A 24,213-nucleotide genomic window follows, 5' to 3' on the forward strand; every position below is an offset into this window, starting at 1 on the left:
GTGATCTCGGGATTGAGTGGAAACAACCCCCCAACTCACCTATAAGTACCTGCAACAGGGTAAAACAAGGGGGGGTTCTGATCCCAGGAGAAGGGAGAAGCAGAAACAAAGGCAGCGGGGGGACCTGCACAAACGAATAAAAAAGGGGGATTTTCTCTTTTTCTTCTCTCTCTCCGATCTCAATTTTCACGATGGCTGGGCAATGATTTTCAAGTAAAAACCGAGTAGAGAAAAAGAAAATGAAGAACAATACCAGCAATACCAAGCTAATCCTCATTCATCCTTACATTTAAAAACAAGGAAGTTCCAGCAAGCTATGGTTGTTCGCTTTCATTTCCTTCTTCACCATAGCTTTCGTTCTCACTCTCGTGTATACCCGAGAGTCGATAACCGGGAAAACCGCTGTGATGACCTGCGATCACGACCGGGTCAGGCAGTGGTAATGGTGTTACTGCGTCATTGCCGACCACCGTCTTCAACACCGCCTCCATTAGAGCCAACTTCGAGGATTTAATAGTCTTCGCTGTCATCGGCGTTCATTTTCAGTTGTCATCGTTGTTTACGATGGATCCATGCCCGTTCGTTCGTTTGATCGTCGAATCATTAGCTTTGAAAATCCCGCTTGCAACGACAACATATTGAATCTTTGAAGCGTCGGTTGGAGATGGAAGGCAATTCCAGCGGCTTTACTGGAAATGCTAGTTTGCATGGCTTCATGTACGTGATTTTCTTGCATGGTAATAGTAACTTTGTCATTAATTATGGATTGAGAATTGAAAGCAATACAAACTTGGTTAGAGCTTTTGTAGGTTATGGACCCCGACTGCATAATTGGTCCTCATTAGATTTGGCATGGTTAACTTTCACCTTTCCACCATTATAGGAAATCCGATTGTGATTACCAACGGGATTGGAACCAGCTCAATTTGCTTTGAGCTATTAATTGTTGCATTAGCAGTGATGTTTCCATTAACATTTTTGGAATGTTGTACACCAAGAGCGATGCTTTTATTTGTTTCCTGTTCCTCCTCTTATTTAATTATTTATTTATTTTTAATTTAACATTCTTTCTTAGCTTTTTCAGTAATACTTTCAACCAATTAAAGGTAAGTAATTTGAATCAGATTTTTTTTATTTTAATTTTAATTTTCGCTATTAAGACACCCGACAAATTGATTGGTACCGAAAGGGCGGTTCAAGGGTGCTAATCATTCCTTTACCGTAACCGACTCCCGAACTCGACATATTTCTGGTAAAGCATAGATCAAGTAAGATGGTGTCCGATCTACCTAAATATCATTTTAAAATGATCGGTGGCGACTCCTAACCCATTTAATCCAAGTCGAAGCCCAATTTCGGGGCCCAACCGAAAGACGGTTGCGACATAGACTTTTCATCTGAGGTCACTGCTGCTCTTCGTTTTACTGATGGTTCCCTTGTGGTGGTTGACTGTATTGAAGGTGTCTGTGTGCAAACAGAGGCTGTCCAAAGATAAGGCCTGTCTTGACTGTTAACAAGATGGACAGGTGCTTCCTTGAGATCCAGGTTGATGGTGAGGAGGCTTACCAGACATTCCAAAGAGTAATTGAAAATGCTACTGTCATCATGGCCACATATGAAGATCCTCTTCTTGGTGATGTTCAAGTATACCCTGAGAAGGGGACAGTTGCTTTCTCTGCTGGTTCGCATGGTTGGGCTTTTACCTTGACCAACTTTGCTAAAATGTATGCCTTGAGGTTTGGAGTTGATGAGGCAAAGATGATGGAAAGGCTCTGGGGGTGAGAACTTTTTCGATACAGCTACCAGGAAATGGACCACCAAGAACACTGGCTCTGCTACATGCAAGCGTGGATTTGTACAATTCTGTTATGAACCCATCAAGCAGATAATGTACACTTGTATGAATGACCAGAAGGATAAGCTCTGGCCCATGTTGAAAAAGCTCGAAATTGCCATGAAGTCTGATGAGAAGGACTTGATGGGGAAGGCTTCAATGAAGCGTGTAATGCAGACTTGGCTTCCTGTGAGCAGTGCCCTCCTTGAAATGATGATCTTTCACCTTCCCTCTCCAAGTAAGGCTCAGAAATATCGTGTAGAGAACTTGTATGAGGGTCCTCTTGATGATATCTATGCCAATGCTATCAGGAAATGTGATCCTGAGGGTCTTCTCGTGCTCTATGTTTCAAAGATGATTCCTGCTTCTGATAAGGGTAGGTTCTTTGCCTTCGGTCGCGTCTTCTCTGGCAAAGTTTCAACTGGTTTGAAGGTCAGGATCATGGGTCCAAACTATGTCCCTGGTGAGAAGAAAAATTTATATGTTAAAAGAGTGTGCAGAGAACTGTTATCTGGATGGGAAAGAAGCAGGAAACTGTTGAGGATGTGCCTTGTGGTAACACAGTGGCCATGTTTAGGTTGGATCAATTTATCACCAAGAATGCTACTTTGAATAATGAGAAGGAAGTTGATGCTCACCCAATTCGTGCCATGAAGTTCTCTGTCTCTCCTGTTGTTTGTGTTTCTGTTCAGTGCTAGGTTGCATCTGATCGCCCCAAACTTGTTGAAGGGCTGAAGCGTTTGGCCAAGTCTGATCCTATGGTTCTGTGTACCATTGAAGAATCAGGAGAGTACATCGTCTGGTGCTGGAGAACTTCACCTTGAGATATGTCTCAAAGATTTGCAAGAAGATTTTATGGGTGGTGCTTAGATCATCAAGTTAGATCCTATTGTGTCATTCCGTGAGACTGTCCTAGAGAGGTTTTGCAGGATAGTGATGAGCAAGTCTCCTAACAAGCACAACCGTCTGTACATGGAAGCTCGTCCTCTGGAGGAAGGTCTGGCTGAGGCCATTGATGAAGGTTGTATTGGTCCAAGAGATGATCCCAAGATCCATTCTAAAATTTTGGCTGAGTATGGTTGGGACAAAGATCTTGCTAAGAAGATATGGTGTTTTGGTCCCGAGACCACGGGTCCTAACATGGTGGTTGATATGTGTAAGGGAGTTCAGTACCTGAATGAAATAAAGGATTCAGTAGTTGATGGGTTCCAGTGGGCATCTAAGGAAGGTGCATTGGCTGAAGAGAACACGAGGGGTATATGCTTTGAAGTGTGTGATGTGGTTCTTCACGCTGATGCTATCCATGGAGGTGGTGGTCAGATCATTCCAACTGCTAGGAGGGTTTTCTATGCTTCTCAGTTGACTGCCAAGCCAAGGCTGCTTGAGCCAGTTTACTTGGTGGAGATCAAAGCCCCAGAGCAGGCACTTGGCGGTATTTATAGTGTTCTTAACCAGAAGCGTGGGCACGTCTTTGAGGAGATGCGGAGGCCTGGTACTCCACTATACCCGTTATAGTCTTTTGGATTCTCTAGCACTCTGAGGGCAGCAACATCAGGACAGGCTTTCCCCCAGTGTGTGTTTGATCATTGGGACATGATGTCATCGGATCCATTGGAGCCTGGTTCTCAAGCTGCTGCCCATGTTGCTGAGTTCCGTAAGAGGAAGGGGTTGAAGGAGCAGATGACCCCACTTTCCGAGTACGAGGACAAGATGTGAGCATCTACTGTAAGCTCTGCTATGGTTAGTTTCCGCAATGTTAATTTTTGTTGTTGGTCGGGTGGGGGTGGGTGCCATCACCTTCACCCATTTATTTTCCATCAATCGGGCGCACACTTTAGATGGTTTTTAGAATGGACACAAGATTTGTTCTGTGGTGTTTAAGCGTTTGCGATGTTTTTATTCCAATATACTTGTGCTTTGTTAATGTTTTTTGACCTCAATATGTTTCTGATTTATCTACTTTTTATCTTCTGTTCAAATTGCATTGTTGACTGCTTTGCTTCTTCGTATTATTATTAGAGAATTGTTGTGTTTGAGGTTCTATGAAAAATGGCGATGGGAAAAACAAAAGAAGAATAATTGTAGGCACAAGCCATATATCTTGTTCATCGGTCAAATTTGCTTCTTTTTTCCTCCCTTATTTATTCAAGAAGAAATAATTTACTTGTAATTAAAAATATTTGTTTTTTGAAAAAGAAACGTATCTTAATTTAAGGGGCTTCATGACCAGTTGAGTATTATATATTCTTTAACATGAAGTCTAATAGAAACTGTCAAATAATTTTACAAAACAAATTTTATAATTCAATTTGATTACTTTCACACACAAATGATTGGTATTCAAACATTCATGAAACTACTTGGGAAAAGGTTCAGACACTATAGTCCGACATCATTACATACCCAATTAAAGTGCTGCTATTACATCATACGTCAATACAAGTAAAATCCGAGCCTGAACATGAAACCCCATTTCTTATATTATCACCCATCTATCAGATTTGAAAATCACCACCAATAGACTCATTGTTCCCAAAATGATGTCATTTCGGCCAGCCTAGGGTAGAGAACTTTTCAGAAACAAGTCAATCTGTTTCAATGAGCAGTATTTTGCATTAATAAAAAATTGTCCGAATCTTTCATTGGAACACCTTATCCCTAGTACTTCTCATACGAATTCAGTAATCCTCCGTCCAAGTTCTGGCTTTGAATAAAGGACATATCATAGATTACTTGGCAACAACAATTGTATTAGTTAATCATAGAAACGCTTGTCAATGCTTGCAGGAGAATGTATGTGTGGTGGGTAATAACAGACAAACAAGTTACCTTCTAGGACTGCGGCTCCTACAAATCCTCCTTGGTTAAATTCAACAGCCAGATACTAAAAAATTAATAAATAACCCCTTGACGTATAAATAAATAGTTACTGTAGTCCTTTTTATTTTTTTTGAAGTATTTTGGTTTTTAACATTCTATTTTTAGGATAAAAAGATTTTTATTTTGGAGTATTGACATTTGTTGATTAACAATTTCATCTATGTAGATTTTTTTATCTCAAAATGAAACATTGATGGCCGAAAAAGAACAAGGATCAAAATGATAATTTAATAAAACGTTAATAACCCTTTTTTTTTATCATTATGCCAATAATAAACATAAACCTTTCGCGGGCTAGGTGATCTAAGGCCATCTCCAACGCATCGCTGGAATGACATTCATCTCCACTTTAGAGATGATCCTATGCTCCAGCCCATCGTCATTGTTATACTGGATTGTGGCGTCGGGCTATAGTGCACGCTACAACTGGCGTTGCACTGTAGCTATACTACATTTTTTTCTTCTGATTTTTTGTTTTTTTTTAATTTCTTTTGTGGAATGAATATTCTAATTCGGAGAATTAAAATATATAATTATGTAACTTATGTTTTTTCGCATTATTATTATAAATTGTAATTTTCTTATTTATTTGTATTTTCGCAGTGTTATTTATAAATGTTTTATTTATGTTTTTTTATCTTGATATTTATTAGAAATGTCTATGTTTTATTTTATATTTGTAAAATCAATATTATAATAGTTAAATATTATGAATAAAGTAGAGTTGGTGGTAATGTAGAGATAGTGCTGGAGATGAATTACTGTTTCATCTTTAGAGTAGAGATAGAGATGCTGTAGAGTAGAGATGAGGGCTGGAGATGATCTAACAAAATGACGAATATCACGTCTTGTCGGTGGTTCCCTCCCTCTATTTTAAAGATAATAAAATAAACAAGATCGGGAGACGTGGAAACACAGATACATGTTTCGTTAACAGATTCTTTCTTCTACCATAAACACTAGCTGTATAATTAAAGAAGAAGAAAATATAGGCCTGGAAAAGGGGTGGGCGGGGGGATATTACCACCACTAGTCTGGTACTACCAACACTTCTAACCCTAAATACACCATATATTTGTCACACATCCTCATGATGCCCTTGTCCAAACCCAAAATCAATGAGCAGGGGCATTAAGAGTAGAGAGAAATAACAAAAGAAAACACGTTGAGGTGAAGCTGATATTGTATAATTACATCATTTGTAAATGCATCGATTTCTTTTAGTCTATTAATTATAAGGTAATATATATTTGAAATGTTCTTGATCAATTGATAATGATTGTATACATTTTACAAATGTCATTATTTGAATTCAAAATCTCTATATAGAATAATACTCTTTTAACCATTATAATCGTTGATAGAATCGTAAATATATCGATTCTAAACTATCAAATTAATTACTTCAATAATTTTAATGATTAAATTAATTATTTAAATGCATATTTTACACTTATTTTTATTTTCAATTTTTTTCTCAATTATAGTTTTTAACTTTCTGAAGTATTCGTGTAAATTTTGCATCAATTGGAGTAATTTTATTGGCAATTAAAGTTTATAAAATTTTTAAATAAAAAATTTGATTGAGAAAATAAAATAAAACGCATTTATTTATTTGTTTATTTGTTTATTTTCAGTCAGTTCAATTCAATCGCATATACGAAAGTTCCTTCGTTATCTCTTTTGAAGGGTTCCTGTCTCTGTTTCTATTTGTCTCAACAAATTTGAGAAAACCAATTTTTAGAAAAAAGAAGGAAAATGAAGCTATTACCTTAACCATGAAATACATACAGATCTTCCCTCCACTAAACCATATTTCTTTGCCAAGGGTTTTTGCTTTTCAAACGATTTTTCTGCCCTTTCTCTCTTAATTTTTCTTTTCTTTTCCCTTGTTAGAGTTCAGGTTTAGATTCTTTTAAAGAAACCATTAGATTTGAGGTTCAGCTAATAAATAGGGTTTTTCTGCTTTGGGTTTTCCTTGTTGCGTCGTAATTTTGAAGTGCGGATAAGATGGATGTTTCTAAGGATCTTAAGCAATTAGGCGATAATTCTAAAGGTTTGATTTTCGATTCATTTTTGCTTCAATTACTCGGTTGATGCTGTTTTTAGATAAAGTTAGCTTTAGCTTCTGCTTTTTCCCCTTTTGTTAGCTTTTAGCTTAGAGTAGAATTTAGGACCTTTATAGTGTAGAAGTTAGTGTGATTCTGGGGTCTAAATCTAATCTGTTGTAGGTTGGAAGAAAATGAAAATTAGATCCGAAGTATTGTGTTTTGAATGCTAAGTGTATGATTCTGTTGCTAAAGCAATTATGGATGATGATTTTGGATTCAATCAGAACTTAGAAATAAAATGTTTCCCATTTGTGAACAATTTATACTTTTCAAATTGTTGCTTCATTTCATATTGGCATGGACATTTTTCCAGTTTAGTAATCATAAAGTTTGAATTGGATACTAAAGCACGTTCGTTAATGAGTTTCAGTTTATTTGAATTTGATTCCAATAACTTTACTAATGGAAATAAGCACAATTTATTTGAATTATGATTGAACTTGAGGAATTACTTTTTGTGCATATTGAGAAATAGTGTGCCTTTAGCTACACAAAGGGTGCTCAGTTCACTTGCTCCCTTATCGATTATCCCATTCCTTCCCATTGTCGTGGATCAAACTTGAGACTTTGGAGATAGAATATCCAAGTCCCGATTGCCTTGCTATCCCTTTGGGCATGTTGTACTTGTTGTGGTGGATTATATAGCTTCTTGCTTGCTGTTTGGCCTCAAAGCAAAGACATAAAAAAGGCCCCTTGTTTTTCCCCTTCTTAATTGCACTTATACTTTTTGTTCTGGAATTGATGAAAAACTGGACAAATGTATGTTTCAGATGTTTTTTATATCTCAATTTGTTTTTTCTCGAATGTGTTGCTACTGATTTTTAGAAAAATAATATGTTCTTTATGTTGTGAGTTGGAAGAGTTCATTTTAGTAAAACTTAGGTTTCCTGTAATGCAGGAGGTACATTATTTGATGCATCACAATATGCTTTTTTCGGAAATGATGTTCTCGAGGAAGTTGAATTGGGGGGGCTAGATGATGATGAGGAAGATTTACCCGCAATTGAACTTGATGAAGAGGAATTTTTGTTTGATCGAGAGGAGGTTAATATTCATGATTTTTCCTGTTTCAGTAGCTGAAGTCTGAGAATGCATGTGTCACTAACAATCAGTCAAATTCAATTCATATCTTCCCCTCCTCGTTCTCTCCTTGGAATTGTGAACTTAAAATGCTTGCTAACATGGTTAAAATTTGATGTTTTAATCAAGAATTTCCATCGCTCTAAATGTTTCTTTTGGAAGACCTAACTAATTTTCAAGGTTATTAATTTTATAGCTGTTTTTACTAGACTGTTCATGCACTAGATGCTTCATCTAACAACTCTTCATATTTGTAGGGTGGAATTTTGAGATCATCATCACAAATAGATGACCTTGAAAGTACATTTTCAAAGGTTAGCCTGCCACATAATTATTGTATTTTACAACTAGTAAGATCATTAAAGATATTTTCCCTTCCTAAGGATTAGTGTCTAATAGTGGTTCTGTTGACTATTGAATTATTTAGAGGTTGGTGAAAATGCCTTGGAACCACATTTACCATTGGCTTAGACCTTATTTGCATAAGATACACTAGTTTTGTCAACGTTTCAAATCACCCCCATTTTTTTAGTGCTAGTCTTTCTGGTTTCTTAAGATACACTAGAAATGTTTTACCGGCTTTGTCCCGAACTTCCTCGGACAATGTTATAGAATGATTGATCCTCCAAACTTTTATTTTAACTCTGTCAAGCAAGGACACTAGTGTTAATCTACTTTTATAGTGAACCTTAACTTCCCTTGCTATTGGCTTATTTTTTGTATAATAAATTAGAAAAGATAATTTCCTTTTAAATGATATATTCTTGCTTGCTAGTGGCTATCTCAAATCTTTGCTTTAAAAGAGAGACAAAGGATAAAATTCCTATCATTTTCTTTAGTATTTCTTAAAAATGACGATTCACCATTGGCACTTATTGGAGATGAATGTTTCTCGGTGGTTAATTCTGGCTATAAGCATTAGCCATGGAATGTTTGCTGATGGCATCTTGTGATTTTGTTGCAGTTGAACACAGTTGTTAGTAGACCAAGAGGCTCAGGGATAATTGGTGACAGGGGATCCCGAGAAAGTGAGTTTATTTACCTTGTTACTTCTACCAGGCAGTGATGATTGATGTTATGGAGGTCCAACCTTTTGTGGGTTTGTTTATTGTAGAAGCTTTTGCTATGTTTTATTCAGTATATCAGTGTTGATTGTTGACCTTTGACATGAGCATCTCTTTGTCTGTCTTAATGTGGAGTGTATCTGCATGGTCCCAGTGCTTTAATGGAGAAATATGTCCAACTTCAGGAAAACTATCTAGTGATTTGATAAGAAATTAAGATATGGAATATATATCAACGATTAGATTGACTTAACAATTCCCTTTTTGGTGGTTAATGATTTCATGGCTAAAGAAAAGAAATGATGGAGCATGAGTTAATTTTATCAGGATTATAATTGAGTTATTTGGTGGAAGTTCATTGTTTGTAACATTTGATAACTCATATACGACTGTTTAGATATTAAATGCTTGCAACGGACATGCCTTCACTGTGGATCGGTTGCAAGTAGTCATTAAGCTTGCTTTGTTTTAGCCTTGCCGTCTTTATTTTCTTTTGGGTTTTTTCTTGTGATAATTAAATCAAGAAATTTTGTATGAAATTTAACATTAAGCATCTAGATGTGAATTTCATTATTGCTATCTTTGAAGTTCTGATTCTTCTGAATATCCTTTATGCCATGACATGAAGTTGTTCTTGTTTTATGAGCCAGAATAGTTGGTCACTTGTTCAATGAATCAAAACATTTTGTTGTTTTAAAAGCATATCTTGTTACATTACTTGTGGAAATCCATTTTGATGACGCTTACCTTCGTCAAGCTGTCAAACTTCCATTCGCCATTGTTTTGGAATTTATTATGTGTTTCTCTAAGCAAGACATTTGTTGGAATAGGCAACAAAAATTTAAAAATAGCATTGATAGCATTCTCTTAGGTCATGGTATGTATGGTACTGATTTGTTAAAACGTTGGATTGTATTATTGTTGTTCTCAAAGTTGTTAATTATCGTAACACCCTAGACTAGTACGACACACAGTCGACCGATTTAAGGTGTTACATGGAACCACCAAAGTGGCTGACCAACTTTTTCTTACTTTCTTTAAATATAAAACAACTGTAAAATAAACTGAAGAATAAATAAAATCTTTGCACTGAGGAGCTCCAAATTAAAATATTTACACCTTACAAAAATGATGTAGACCGCTCTACTGACACTACGACTTAACTGGACAATAAACACAACAACAACAAAACTCTATTCCCATATGTAATGGGGTAAAGGGGAGGTAGGGTAGTAGGCTGCCCTCAACGCCAGGTTGAGAGCAACTTCCGTGGAAGACCTCCGGCAGTTAGAAAATTAAAAATAAAGATAAAATGCAATGTATGTATAAATAAATAAATAAATACATAGTTGGACAGTCTTCATATGCACGTCTGTAATAGGAAGTAATCCCTGCAAATAAATCCCTGCGTAAAAAACTCTGCATATAGACAGAAACGTAAGACCAGACAAAATTTAAAAGGAGGAAACATGAAGAGAAGGATACACAACAGTCAACGAATAGCAAGCTACGAGAAGGAATAAAGTCAAATGGGATAAAACCTAAACTAAGGCAACAATACTCATTACCCTAGTTCTAAGCCTTCATAAATTCCAATGGTAAAAACGTATAGAAAGTAGAAGTCATGGAAATTACTACAAAGGCATTAAAAGAAGACAGAGATGATACACCCTGTGGATGTGACCCGCACTACTCGGCTACCCTGGTCTTAAGTCTCCATATTTTCCTATCAGAGGTCATGTCCTCGGTAAGGGCTAAATCCTTCAGATTTAAAGCAGTCTTCCCACTTCCGCCTTGGTCGTCCTCTCCTTCTGGCACCGTCGACTGTAATCGACTCTACCCTCCTGACCGCATCCGACGGTTTTCGCCTAAGGACATGCCCAAACTACCGTAGTCTTCCCTCCCTTAATTTTTCGGATACAGACACCACCTTTAAGGACATCCTAATAGCAGAGTTTGGTGTCATGTCCCACAGAGTTCTACCACATGCCCATCGAAGCATTCTCATTTTCGCGGCCACCACCCTCCTTACGTGATCCTTCTTGATTGCCCAACATTCTGATCCATACAGCAGCGCTTGTCTTATTGTCATTCTATAAAATTTTCCCTTAACTGGACAATAAAGCTTACAAATATACATGCCCTTTCAAAAATGCTAAGACGTACTCTGAATATGCACTGGTTTGATCTGGGTTTTGGTTTATCTACTTCTCCTCACCTGTTGGATCTACTGGCCTGCCCATGGAAACAATCCGTTAGCTCAGCGACACACTAAGAGTTGAAACATACTAATTGCATATCACTGAAAGGCTAGCTATCAAGTCTACTGATCTGATATGCGTAGTGAATATCCTTGCGATACTCACTCTCTACACTACTGTAGACATCGTGATGCGGCTGAGGGATTACTGCATCTCGGAGCTCACACACTTCTCTAGTCTATTGAGATATGGCCCCTGGAATTCTGCATCGGACAACATACCCCTGACTAAACCACCCCTTGCGAGTGTCAGACCTCGGCCTTAGTCGGTTTTAAGAGCCTTGCGCCCTATCTAAGGATATATCCGGACTGCATCTATACTTTTGACTCTGCTATCTTTTCTAAAGGAACTTGAGTGTCCTGATCTTTTTCCCGAGCATTCAAACAAAGCTAGTCTTATTTGTCCCTAATTATTTGATTTCTACATTTGAATTAACATTAATTTTGCTCCACTTGTAGTCTTATTTGATGATATAATGAAGTGTTGGGGTACCTCGTGTATAAATCCCTCAAAAACTGACCTTTTTGCCCAAAACATACTGAAAGTATCGATACTAGCCCAAGAGTATCAATACTCCTGCAAAAGTTTCGATACTTTATATAAGTACCGATACTTTTAAACATCTTGTTTTGCCTAGTTTCGATATTTTCTGGGAGTTTCGAAACTATGACTCAGTTTCGATACTCTTGGAAGAGTATCAATACTTCTGCCCAGAAAACACGTTTCTACCCAGAAATGAAGAACAAGTATCGATACTAACCCTATAGTATCGATACTCTACCTGCAGAAGTCATAAAACAAGCATGAAAAACTCCATTTTTCAATCCCAAAGACCCTAGTGAGGTCCCCAAACATTCTAAAAGTCTTATGTGATATTAAGGGATCATAAATAAGGCTTAGAAACATGCTAAAAACATTAAACATAAAATCTTCCATGGAAGGCTACTAAACATGCTCATACTCAACTTTCAAGCTAAACTTTTTTCTAATGATCCTACAACTGGTATGGAAAAGCTAATAGTGGTGTTACCTAGATTCGTTGGATGCTAGAACACTTCTTGAATCAACTAGGGATCCACTTTTCCTTTTCCCTTGGCTTGAACTCTCTCTTCAACCTCTTTAACTAATCAAGGTATAAAAAATGGATTACTTACTTAACTAGGTGTTGGATAAAGCTTAGGTACACTCCCTACAACTCAAACACTCTCCTAAAATGACTTAAAACACTTGATTTCTAAAAACCCATTTTTGAAAAACTTAGCCAAACCTTGAAATTTATGGCTCTAATGGAAGCTTAGAAGATGAAGAATAGATTTTTTACCTTGATTGCTTCAATCTAGGAATAGGTTTCTTTAGAGCTTGATCTTGGCTAAGTAGAAGAAATGAAGAAGAGTTTGGAGAAGAAGAAAATGGGAAGATATTTTTGGGGAATGACTCACGTGAAAAATAAGGGAGATAAGGGCCTTTTTAACCTTTAAAACAAGCTACGGGTAAACTACACTTTTAGTCCTTTTCCTTTATAACTTAAATTAAAAACATTACTTTCCTTGACTTTTGGGCCAACCTTAAGCCCAATACCCTCTCTAAATGGTCCAAACTATCTTAGGAGGTCTAATGGGCTCTATCGACGGGTTTCAGGTTGACCGAAACTATTGACCAGGGTTCCGGGGCATTACAATTACAGTAAACAGTCCATATGGTATTGGGTCTCTCAAAATCTTCTACACATTTCCTCTTCCCTTTCATAACATTTCGGTATCTCTAGTTTAGTTTCATTTTAGGTAGTTTGATTGGATTGAGGTAGTGAGATGTCAAATCTGCAAGTTGCAAGTTTGGAGCTCTTTTCATCATTAGAGTGAAGTAAGGCATTGATTCCCACAGACTGATATACATATTATACGATGAAGATTTAGTGTTGTTATTAATATAAGCTTAGTATGTGTGTGTGTATATAACACTAGAGAGTTTGCTCCATTTCATTGCCAAATGTGTTATGTAATGATGCATGATCATAATTCATTAATTAATAGTCATCAACTGACTCTATCACAATGTTTCCTTCCTGACTATTTTTAATAAAAAGTTGTGTGAACTTTGTTACTGCTATTTCTCATGTTTTGAATCAGTATCTTAAGCACTGGGACCCTGTATCATCAAAATGAATTCAACTATATGGTGATACTCTTGTATATGATCCTATATTTATATTGAAATATTTTTCATTGTTCTGACCAAGTTCCCCTTTAAGGTTCATCTGTTGCTGAGTGGGCACATGGGGAGGAATTTCCTTACTGGCTTGACCAGCAGGCTCTTGAAACTGAAAGTATTCCTGAAGGCAAGCATTGGTCATCACAACCATTGCCCAATTTGGACCCGAAGCATCTCCTCAGGACATCCTCATACCCTGAGCCACAGCAGCAGCAGTCACAACACCACCATCTACATTTCTCTAGTGAACCTTTTCTAGTTCCAAAATCTTCTTACACTTCATACCCTCCCCCTAGTGGCAAATCTCCTCAAGCTTCACCAAATCAACATTCTGTTCAACTGAATATACCATATATGGTTGGTGGGTCACAGATGTCGTCTTCGTCAAATCTCTCCACAATCTCTAATTCCCATCCTCAAATGCCAGGTTTACATCATGGGTATGGTGGGAATATGGCTCAATTGGTTCCTGGTCTGTCTGTCAATAACCGTGCATCAGATCAATGGGGGAGCCAGCCCAAATTATATGGTGGAAATGGTTCTGGTGTTTTGAACAATATGTTGCAGCAGCAGATATCTCATCAAAACGGTTTGATTCGACCTCAATTAATGCCACAGATGCAGGTGCACCAGCAGAGACTGCAGCATCCTCTTCCGCCATCACCTAACCATATGTCAGGGATTCAGTCGCAACTATTTAATCCTCATCATTCCGTGTCCCCTCCTCTAATGAACCAATTTGAAGCTGTACTTGGCATTGGTGATTTGCGAGATCACAGACCTAAATCAGCTCAGAAAGGTAGGCAAAATCCTCGATTTTCTCAGCAGGGCTTTAATATTGGATGGCCTCAATTTAGAGCCAAATATATGTTGCCTGATGAGATTGAGGGCATTCTTAGAATGCAGCTTGCTGCAACTCACAGTAATGACCCCTATGTGGATGATTATTACCACCAGGCTTGCCTTGCAAGAAAATCTGCTGGGGCAAAGTTGAGACATCATTTCTTCCCGACTCATCTGAGGGATCTTCCACCCCGAGCACGTGCAAATGCTGAGCCACATGCTTTTCTCCAAGTTGATGCTCTTGGGAGGGTTCCTTTCTCTTCTATTCGGAGGCCTCGCCCTCTTCTGGAAGTTGACCCTCCAAATTCATCCTCTGTCGACAACAATAATCAGAAAGCTTCTGATATGCCCCTGGAACAAGAACCAATGCTTGCTGCCAGAGTTACAATTGAGGATGGTCTATGCCTTCTTCTTGATGTAGATGATATTGATAGGTTTTTACAGTTTAATCAGTTACAGGATGGTGGCGCACAGCTGAGACATAGACGGCAGGTTTTGTTGGAAGAGTTCGCAGCATCACTTCAATTGGTTGACCCTCTTGGTAAGAATGGCCCCACAGATGAGCTTGCTCAGAAGGATGATCTTGTCTTCTTACGAATAGCGTCCCTTCCCAAAGGCCGGAAGCTGCTTGCAAGGTACCTTCAGCTTCTCTTTCTAGATGGTGAACTCATGAGGGTTGTCTGCACGGCCATTTTCCATCACTTAAGGTTCTTGTTTGGAGGCCTTCCTTCTGATCCAGGAGCAGTAGAAACTACTACTAACCTTGTAAAGGTTGTGTCCTCGTGTGTTCATGAGATGGATCTTCATGCACTTAGTTTTTGTCTTGCAGCTGTGGTTTGTTCCTCAGAGCAGCCTCCTCTTCGTCCTCTTGGAAGTCCTGCTGGAGATGCGGCATCTTTTATTTTGAAGTGTGTTCTTGATAGGGCAACAAAACTAGTGACTGATTTTAGAGCTTGCAGTGATTACAGTATGAGCAATCAGTCCCTTTGGAAGGCCTCTTTTGATGAATTCTTTAATCTTCTTGCCAAGTATTGTTTAAACAAATATGATACGGTGATGCAGTCCTTGCGTATGCAGGTCAAACCGAATATGGTAATTGATGAATCAGATGCTGCAAAAGCAATTAAAAGAGAAATGCCAATTGATCTGTTGCAGGCATGTCTACCACACATTAGTGAGCAGCAGAAAAAGCTGTTATGGGATCTCTCTCAGCGGTCTATGCTTGTTGAGCAGTCATGATACATTGGTGGGAGAAGCTTAAATTCACACATTTTTAGACAGCCAAAGCAAAGTGATGCCATGTGTTCTGTAAGCAAGCAATTAGCTTATACCGTTTCATTTGTGGTTGATGGCAATCGTGGAGCATCCAGGGTGGTTCAGGTGAAGCACTAAGGGTACATAAGCTATGGTCCTACCGGGGCGGTTCAGGTGAAGCACTAAGGATACATAAGCTATGGTCCTATTTTAATTCTACAAGTTGATGTGTTTTAATCTTTAACGATAACATGCTTCTGCTTATTTAGCAAAACGTTATGAGTGGAGCTAGCAATGTGTATTTATGATAGAACGTTGCAGGGATTTTCCCTTTCCTGGGGTTCTTCCAATAGGTTGGAGATTATTTTGATGGAACTCGTGTACGGGGATGTAGTTGTCTAGTATATAGGATGTTCTGTGCAGAAGATATCCTACATTCCGGCTTATATTTTTGTTTAAAGGACGTGGGATGGATCTGTCGGAAAAACCGCTGTGCAATGTAGCAGATGCTGAATAAAGAATCAAATAATGCAGTCTACGGGGAGGTGTGTGATATTGTTGCCTTGTCAGTTCAATTGGAATGATAAATTTAGGTTTGATTTTGATATTTTTCTTTTTCATTTTCATGAAAGAGAGAATCTCTCTTGGCCCTGCACTCGGGCATTGGTTTAGTGTTGGTATAAATACTCAAATGTTCATGAATAATACGAGTCGGTAACAAGGATGATTTAGCCTTTTATCATGCATCTAGCTTCACTCTTCACTCTACTTGCTGGTTGCTTAGATATTGTCATTTTGTAGATTCTCAATATGTTAGAAAAACTTGTTTAAATCTCTTTAAGCTCTTTGATTGCATTAACAAGTCCCGGATGCTCAGTCGAAGTATCAAGGGCAATCTAACAGAAAATTTATCAAGGCAGGATTCATATTGGATAGTGCAAGTGAACAGGGTTGAGTGAAATGATAATTCTTTTGCAACGTATTTGAATATGAATCTCTCGCCACTGGAATTAAGTGTACAGGCTGATGTTGTACATACAAAGACTGTAACTTGCTGATGTTCCATAAATTAGAAGAAGAAACAAACAAACGCAGAAATGCTGTGAGTTATTTATTGCGTTTCCAGAGTGATGAGAAATCTTGTTAATGGAAGGCGTTCTGGAGATGTTAAATTTAAATATTGCAGAGAGAGGAGAATCTATGAAGGAAATCACGTTGCTTCATTCATTGATGTCCCAATTCCAGGGCTTTGCAGGATCCCTGCCTCCTATAATTATTATTATTATTATCATTTCATTGCTTGTTTATTTCCTGCTAATATTCCATTATTTGGCTGCAATGGGTTGTTGAATTGCGGGGGGTTTTTAATATCAATATTATAATATTTTTTTTGTCAAAATACATCATCTTCTCAATCATTTATCAAAACATTATTAATATTTGACTTAATATAAAAATAAATATTTAAACTATACTCAAAATTAATTTTTGATACCTAAAGAATTTTTCGTTAGAGAAATGTTGTGCATGTCACATTAAATGACTATAAATTACAAATCAACATGTATAGCGTATATGGTTAGAACTTAAAATTAGCAGATACTGTTCAACCATATAAGATGGGAAATTTGGATATCCTCGAGCCGAGAAGATGAGCCAACTAAGTCTAGATCTAGCCCTCGGAACATTTAAATCTTAAATACGAACAGATCTTATGTAATATACGATGTAAACAATTTTATTGATAAAATGATATGAATTTTATTTTAAAATGGAATGGTATTTCAGGGGGGGGGGGAAGGGACTGATTTTTGGGGAGGGAAGAATATCAAATATAATAAATGGAGAATTCCAATACAGAAGAGTAAGACTTGGTGGTTCCATTAGAGAACTAAGTTGACAAGGTCAAACTAAAAATCATTATTCATTTCCACATTTAATTTTGAAACCCCACAATTTGTTCTTTATATTTGCCCTTTTATTTTTTTTGAATTAATTACTGTTATCTGATTTATTGATCAACTAATTCAGATCGAGTACTTAGAGGCAAGGGCGATACTCTCAACTTAGTTTACTCTATTCTTAAATATCGGGGTTTGAACCCGTAACCCTACTTAAGAAATCTAGTGTCTTATCCCGTTAGAACAAGTATTTGGGGGTATATCTGCCCTTTTATTACACGATCCATTCATAAACTCTATCCCTACCTGACCTGGAATGTGGTGGATGTTAAAAGGGTTTGTTATTCTTTTGGATAAATTAAGAAAGGAAAGAAAAAAAAACACACAAAACAAGAGGGGCCAACGGAATAAATAATAATAAGACATTAAGATGGAAACAAACTTAGCACTGAACAATTGAATTATTAGTTGAAGATTATCCCACATGTTAATGCCATGTGGTCCTACCGCCACCCTAAATTTAAGCAAGATAGTCCAACTATGTCTCAAAATTTATAAATAACAAACATGATTAAAATAGATAAACATATGTTTTAGAGTTTAAGAAATCAAAACATTTGGATATAGTGGAGTTGAATATAAAATATTTCTTAAAAGAATTATTGAAGAGACAGGTCAGATTAGATGTAATCTCAAAGCTGCAAAACGAGTACTATTACCAAAAAGACTCGGACCAAAACAAAAACATATGATTTCAGTTCCCACGTATAAATAATTTAAATAATTTGATATCGTTTAAATAATATTATTAAATAATATTATAAGTTTGAGTCTTGGAGTATGTATAAAATATTTGTCGAAAGATTTATCTATAATTTTATTTGTACTTGAAAAATGTTCATCTCTTTGTTAAGAAGAAAAACAAAGAAGTGAGTCAGTCTCATAGACCACACAGTGTCAAGTCATCTATTCACGAACAGGGAAAAACAGAGATTCCATATCTTTCAGATCAGATCGATAAAACCAAAAACCTAGAGGACCCCTTTCATTTCAATCTCTGAATACACAAATCCCTGCTTTTCATCGTCTTTTTCACATCGAAATTACAATGTTCCGTTGCAGAGGCAAGAAAATGAAAATATAAAGATAAAATCTAGAAAATAACCACATGAAAACGTTAAAGTTGTTTTTTTTTTCAACTTCTGCTGTTACATTGACGCCCTTTGCTGTTGCTTCCTCCGTTTGCAGTCTTTTGTTGGGAAGACGAAAACAATCCGAAAACCGAGCCCGATTTTGAAGATCCTCTCAATGAACAAACGGGGACATTAAGTACCGGGGTGATCCTTACGTTAGCTGAATATGACCTTTCCATTCCTCTGTGTTTGAGCTTGGGACCACCATTGAATCTACTTGGACTGCTTGAGCTTCTTTCTAGGCTTTCAAACACGATCTTCCCCGACGAGTTCATTCTCGGAATATCCACTGAAACTCCCCGGTTCGTGTTTGGGTCCCTCCGGATCCGACTCCTTCCGGTTCTTGGTGGGTTCGGGTTTATACTTCTACTAGGAGCGAAAGGGTTGGGGCTGGGCTTGTCGGAATCAAGTGATAGCCTTGGAAGATCCTCGTGGTCGTGGCCCGAGGAAGATGATGATGATGAAAGGGATAGCCTTGATGAGGATATGGAAACCGTCTCGGAATCCGAGTCTTTCAACAGTGGGAGATTCAACGGCGGTGAAGACTTTGCGGTTCTGTTGAGTAAATGCTTTAGAGATTTGGGGGTTCGAGATTCCGGTTTTGGGTGTTGTTGTTGATTAGTGTTTTGGGAGGATTTTTTAAGACCGAGAAGCTCCCTCCACCTGCTGGAACACCTCGGAGCTCTGGGAGAAAACAAGTAGGGATCCATTTCTGGACAAGATTTGGCTGTTTCGAGCAACCTGGTATCAGACAATGGAGGCTGTTGTTGTTGTTGTTTGAGTGACGAGAAATGTAAAGGCAGGAGCTTGCCATTGGAGAAAAGCTCATCGGCCGGAAGCATGGTGACAGGATCTTCAAGCCTGAACTCAAACTCACCGGTCTCTGGTTCAACAATATCCGTAGGCTTAGACCGATCAGTCTTGGGTCTAGACTTAGTCGGCTCATCTTCTCGGCTCAACCAACCATATGGTCGTAAACTCTCCGGCAAGACACCCATGTTGGTTCGTAAGACTTGAGATCTAAACCAATGGGTACTTGCTTGCAAACACAGCTTTGGTTTTTTTTTTTTTTTTGGCTTTTGGGCTTTGGTTTGGATTTGTTAGGGTTTCGACGAAGGAAAAAGGAACCTGTTAAGATGAGGGGAGGAAGGGTGCATAAATTTTGTAGGGGGAAATGTATTATATATAAGAGTAAAAAGTCGAAGCTTTGGCCTTTTGGAAAGAAGGGTGCGCTCAAATTTTATTGATTTCTTTTAGCTTTTGTTTGTTTGTTTGATTCTCTTCAATTTGAATGCGTTTATATTAGTTTTGGTGTTTGGTGGTTAGGCGGTTATATTAGTTTTGGTGTTTGGTGGTCATTTATTTTTTTATATCACATCTTTGTTTTTCCGTTGATTTTTTAGTTTTCAATAGCTTTATTTTTATGACACATTTCTTCTCTACCTTTTAACATATTTCTTTTCTGCCCTCTGACACATTTTTGGTCTTCGTTATCAATCGTTTATCTTTTTTTCTCCCTCAAGGTTGGATTTCACATCGCCTCGATTGATCAAGATTATGCTTATTTGTTGTTATACTAATCTTCCATACTTTGGGCTCTCATATTGGGTTTGGATACATGATTTGCGTTTGTATATAGTTTTCTCACGTCGCTCGACTCTGATTTGTTGTTTGTTGATCCTATTTTATAGTTCATTTGTTGATGCAATCAGATATGTTCGTATATATCTTTTGTTCAAGTTTTTTTTGTTAGGTTTTTAACAGTTTCCTTATATAGTTTGTTTGATCTTAAGTGACTAGTTTCTTATGTCAAAGATTATAAGAAAATGTCCTAACAGTATAGCAGAATATGTTTGTAGGGGCTTTTTTTAGCGGCGTTTGAAAAGAAAACGCCACTAACTTTGAACATAACAAGGCGTTTACTGATAGAGCGCCACAAAATAAAAATATTAGCGATGTTTGTTGTTTAGCACTGCAATCCTGTTTCTACGTTTTTTATTTACAAACTCCGCTAATGTTTGCGGCATTCATTTTAGGGGCCATTTTTTGCGTTGGGAAGCTTTTATGTGGCGCTTAAAAACGTTGTTATAGGACTAAAAACGTCGTTATTGAACAGTTCTGTTGTAGTGTAACTATGTGTTTAGTTTTCGATTATGATTGTAAATCTTTATTATAATTTTAGATATTTTATCTTTTTGATAAAATGAGTGATCTCTATATTAAAAAAATGTATCCATAAAACTAGTGGTTTCTATGTATTGATTTTAATTTTAATTTTAGTACCTCTTATCTCGTTTTCAATGCAAGGTTAATGCACATTTTTTTCATATGTATAAATATGTCTAGGGATGGCAAACGGGTACAGTTTCGTGGATTCCGCATTGCACCCGCTCCAATTGGGGCGGGGATGGGTATAATTTTAGCGGGTAGTGGGCGGGTGTGGATTTAGAAAGTGATATCCGTCGCGGGTAGTGGGCGGGTAATGGGTTTGAGACATTACCCGCCCCGCATCCGCCCGCCCAGCTAAATATCCATTAAATTTTGGACCATTATGAATTTAGGTGTAATTTTAGAGACTAAGTTATAAATTCTAATATTGTATAAGATATAACATGTAATTTAACCAAATATTATGGATATTTAGTCTTTAATCTGATCTCTTCTTTAGTCTTTAATCTCGTTACTGCGCCGATCTTCTACATGAATTGGTGGATGAGTATGGATATAGAAATGTAAGAACCAAGCAAGTAAGAGCAAAACCAAATCTGTTGGTTTTTTCAATACCAAGGGCAAAGGAACAATGTTGAACGAGTTTGCTGAATTTCTAGAGCAAAATAATACTGCAATTTCTGAAAAAACTGATTTGGACAGGTACTTAGAAACTACTAATATACCATTTGTTGATGATTTTGACATTCTTAACTGGTGGAAAACAAATGGAAATAGTTATCCAACTCTCCAACAAATAGCAAAGGATATTTTGAGCATTCCTGTCTCCACTGTCCCATCAGAATCTGCATTCAGTACAGGTGGAAGAGTAATTGGTCCTTATCGTAGTTGACTACTTCCGGAGACGATTGAAGCATTAATGTGTGCTCAGAATTGGCTTTGGGCCGATATTAAATGTAATATTATTATTTAGTTTATATTAGTTGTTAAATTGTACTTAATTATCTTATTAAAGTTTAGTTACTAACTTATATTAGTTTTACTTTCTATTATATATGTAGGTAGTAGTGAATTTAAATTGGAGCGCTCTCAATTGGAGGAAATAGAGAATGATGATTGTAATACTGGAGTATCAGATGTCACAAGTATTGCCTAAAATTTTAGAATGTTGTGCCAAAGAACAAAAACATTATGTGTTTGTCATTTATGTTTCTAAACTTTAATTATGTCTTTTATTATGGTGTTTTCTGTACTTTAAGATAACACTTAACTCAGATAATCCTTGGATTATTTTATTATGTTTCTTAATGGACATGTTTTTTTATGTTTGTTGCTTATGTATAACTTAAGTTTGCTTTCAGGCGGGTCTAGACGGGTACGTCGCTAGTGGGTAGTGGGGATGGATTTGAAAATGTACCCGCGTGGGCGGGTGTGGATTTGAAATTTTGTACCCATTATGGGTGGTGGGTGGGTAGTGGATTGAAAAATATTAGGTGAGTATGGAGATGGGGAGGGGGTATCCTCACCCAACCCGCCCGTTTGCAATCCCTAAATATGTCATGCAACCAACATATCAAGGGAAAGAAAAGAAAAGGAAAGCATAGGTTAATAAATTGTATATAATATACCTTAGAAAGAATAATAAATACATAAAAGGGAATTAATAAATAAATGAATAAAAAGAAAGTTAAGAAGTCAGTTTGGCAATTCAAGACTTGAATTTTTTATTGGATTTTATTTCTTAATTACTATGTGGGTATAGGATGATGGTTATCAAATACCAAGACTTTTGAGGGTGGAATGGAAAATTAAAATAACTTTATTGGAATTAAGAAAATTTAGTTATTTTTCTTTGAATTTGTCAAAATTCAAATGTTTGAGAAAATTTTAATCAAAAAATTATTTGATGATGATATATAAAAGTATGTCAGATAAAAATTTTAATTTTTTTTCTATAAAATTACTTAACGATGTCGGTGAAGATAATTTATTTTATTAATAATAAAAGTACTATTACATTAGATTTTACATAGCAAGACTACCCTTGCATTTAAGGGAAAAAACATCATTATTGTTCACACCATAATATACTAAATGTAATCCTACTTAACAACAAGGGAAACAACATCATTATGATTCAAAGCTTAGCATAAGTAGGTTTCCTTTTGTGTTTCTGAGCAGAAATCGCCTGAGTTAGATCATCAGACAGAAGCATGGAAGAGTTCCATGTTGCAACATACTCTAACCCTTGTTCCACGTTCAGATCCCTGCTTCTTATCAACACCGCTTTTGTTCCCACCACCGCAAGCGGCGGCTTACTGCCGATTCCTGCATCCAGTTTAAAAACAACCCATTTCATGATCCATGAAATATCCTCAACATAAAATACTGAATTAAGATAAGGAAATCACAAGCTCAACTTACCCTCTGCAATGGTGCGAACACCTTTCATCAGCTCCTCCCTTGACCCGAAAACCCGGGAAACCAGACCCATTTCCTTGGCTTCCTCACCCGAGAACCTCCTCGCCGTCAACGACAACTCCATGGCGTTCCCAAACCCTACTATCCCAGGTAATCTCTGGAGGGTACCCATATCAGCGGCGATAGCCACGTCCACTTCCTTGACAGAAAAAAACGAATCCTTACTACAGTACCTTACGTCACAGGCCGTCACGATACCGACCCCCGTGCCCCGACACTCTCCGTGTATAGCTGCGATCACCGGTTTCCGACACCTCTCGATGGCGGTGATACCATCTTGCATGAACTTGATTTGTCTCCGTAATCGCTCCCCGATGCGGCCGTGATCTCCCGAGCTATCGTTGATGAAACCCGCGAGACTCTTAAGGTCGAGACCTCCACAGAAGTGATTTCCGGCCCCGGAAAGAACGACGACGGCGACGTTAGGGTTTTGGTCGAGAGCATGAAGAGCTCTGGGGAATTCAGCGAAGAAGTCGAGTGAAAGTGCATTGCTAACAGATGGACGGTTTATGATTAGGTTAAAAACTCCAGAAGCTGATGAATCTTGAATAATCTTCACAGTTTCATACTTGTCTTCCATAAATCTTCTTTCTCAAGAAAAAAAACTGATATGGTATCGAAATCAGAGAACAGGAGGATCGAGAGAGAAGCAAAACCTTTGCCAATAAAAAAGGAAGGGTATATAATATATATACACACACATATAGATATATGGGAATGAAATGTAATATTAACCAAATCCATCTAATTTAATAATATAGGCAGAAATAACTCAGAAAGCACCTCCTGCAATTGCGTATACTACAGCAATGACTTTGGACAGTTGAGAGTTGTGACTTTCTTTAATCAATAAAGATCGAGTCGATTTGGTGGGTGTCGTCGTTTACTTACTTACACCTTACCGAGTCAAGATCAAACTCTTAGATTTGAAATT

General features: G+C 37.4%; 3 protein-coding genes and 1 pseudogene across 3 annotated transcripts; 2 read left to right on the forward strand and 2 right to left on the reverse strand.

Annotated features, from left to right (window-relative positions):
- The first annotated feature begins 1,469 nt into the window (after nt 1-1,469).
- Nucleotides 1,470-3,797, forward strand: LOC120164555 (annotated as a pseudogene).
- A 2,575-nt stretch (nt 3,798-6,372) lies between these two features.
- On the forward strand, nt 6,373-16,212 carry LOC120164500 (protein PAT1 homolog). The gene is made up of 5 exons (XM_039174203.1): nt 6,373-6,770; nt 7,724-7,869; nt 8,163-8,219; nt 8,870-8,933; nt 13,479-16,212. Exons 1-5 carry the CDS (start codon nt 6,725-6,727, stop codon nt 15,518-15,520), a joined length of 2,355 nt encoding a protein of 784 aa, XP_039030134.1. The 5' UTR covers nt 6,373-6,724; the 3' UTR covers nt 15,521-16,212.
- Nucleotides 16,213-18,412: 2,200 nt separating this feature from the next.
- Nucleotides 18,413-19,766, reverse strand: LOC120164501. Its single transcript, XM_039174204.1, has one exon. It carries the CDS (start codon nt 19,625-19,627, stop codon nt 18,632-18,634), a length of 996 nt encoding a protein of 331 aa, XP_039030135.1. The 5' UTR covers nt 19,628-19,766; the 3' UTR covers nt 18,413-18,631.
- A 3,122-nt stretch (nt 19,767-22,888) lies between these two features.
- Nucleotides 22,889-23,910, reverse strand: LOC120164503 (delta(3,5)-Delta(2,4)-dienoyl-CoA isomerase, peroxisomal-like). Its single transcript, XM_039174208.1, has 2 exons — nt 23,223-23,910; nt 22,889-23,126 (listed from the first exon to the last, which is right to left on the reverse strand). The coding sequence occupies exons 1-2, from the start codon at nt 23,857-23,859 to the stop codon at nt 22,936-22,938; spliced, it is 828 nt and encodes a 275-aa protein (XP_039030139.1). The 5' UTR covers nt 23,860-23,910; the 3' UTR covers nt 22,889-22,935.
- Between the last annotated feature and the right edge of the window lie 303 nt (nt 23,911-24,213).

This window comes from Hibiscus syriacus, unplaced genomic scaffold (assembly GCF_006381635.1).
Source record: "Hibiscus syriacus cultivar Baekdansim isolate YM2019G1 unplaced genomic scaffold, ASM638163v2 tig00111540_pilon, whole genome shotgun sequence".
Classification (NCBI taxonomy): domain Eukaryota; kingdom Viridiplantae; phylum Streptophyta; class Magnoliopsida; order Malvales; family Malvaceae; genus Hibiscus; species Hibiscus syriacus.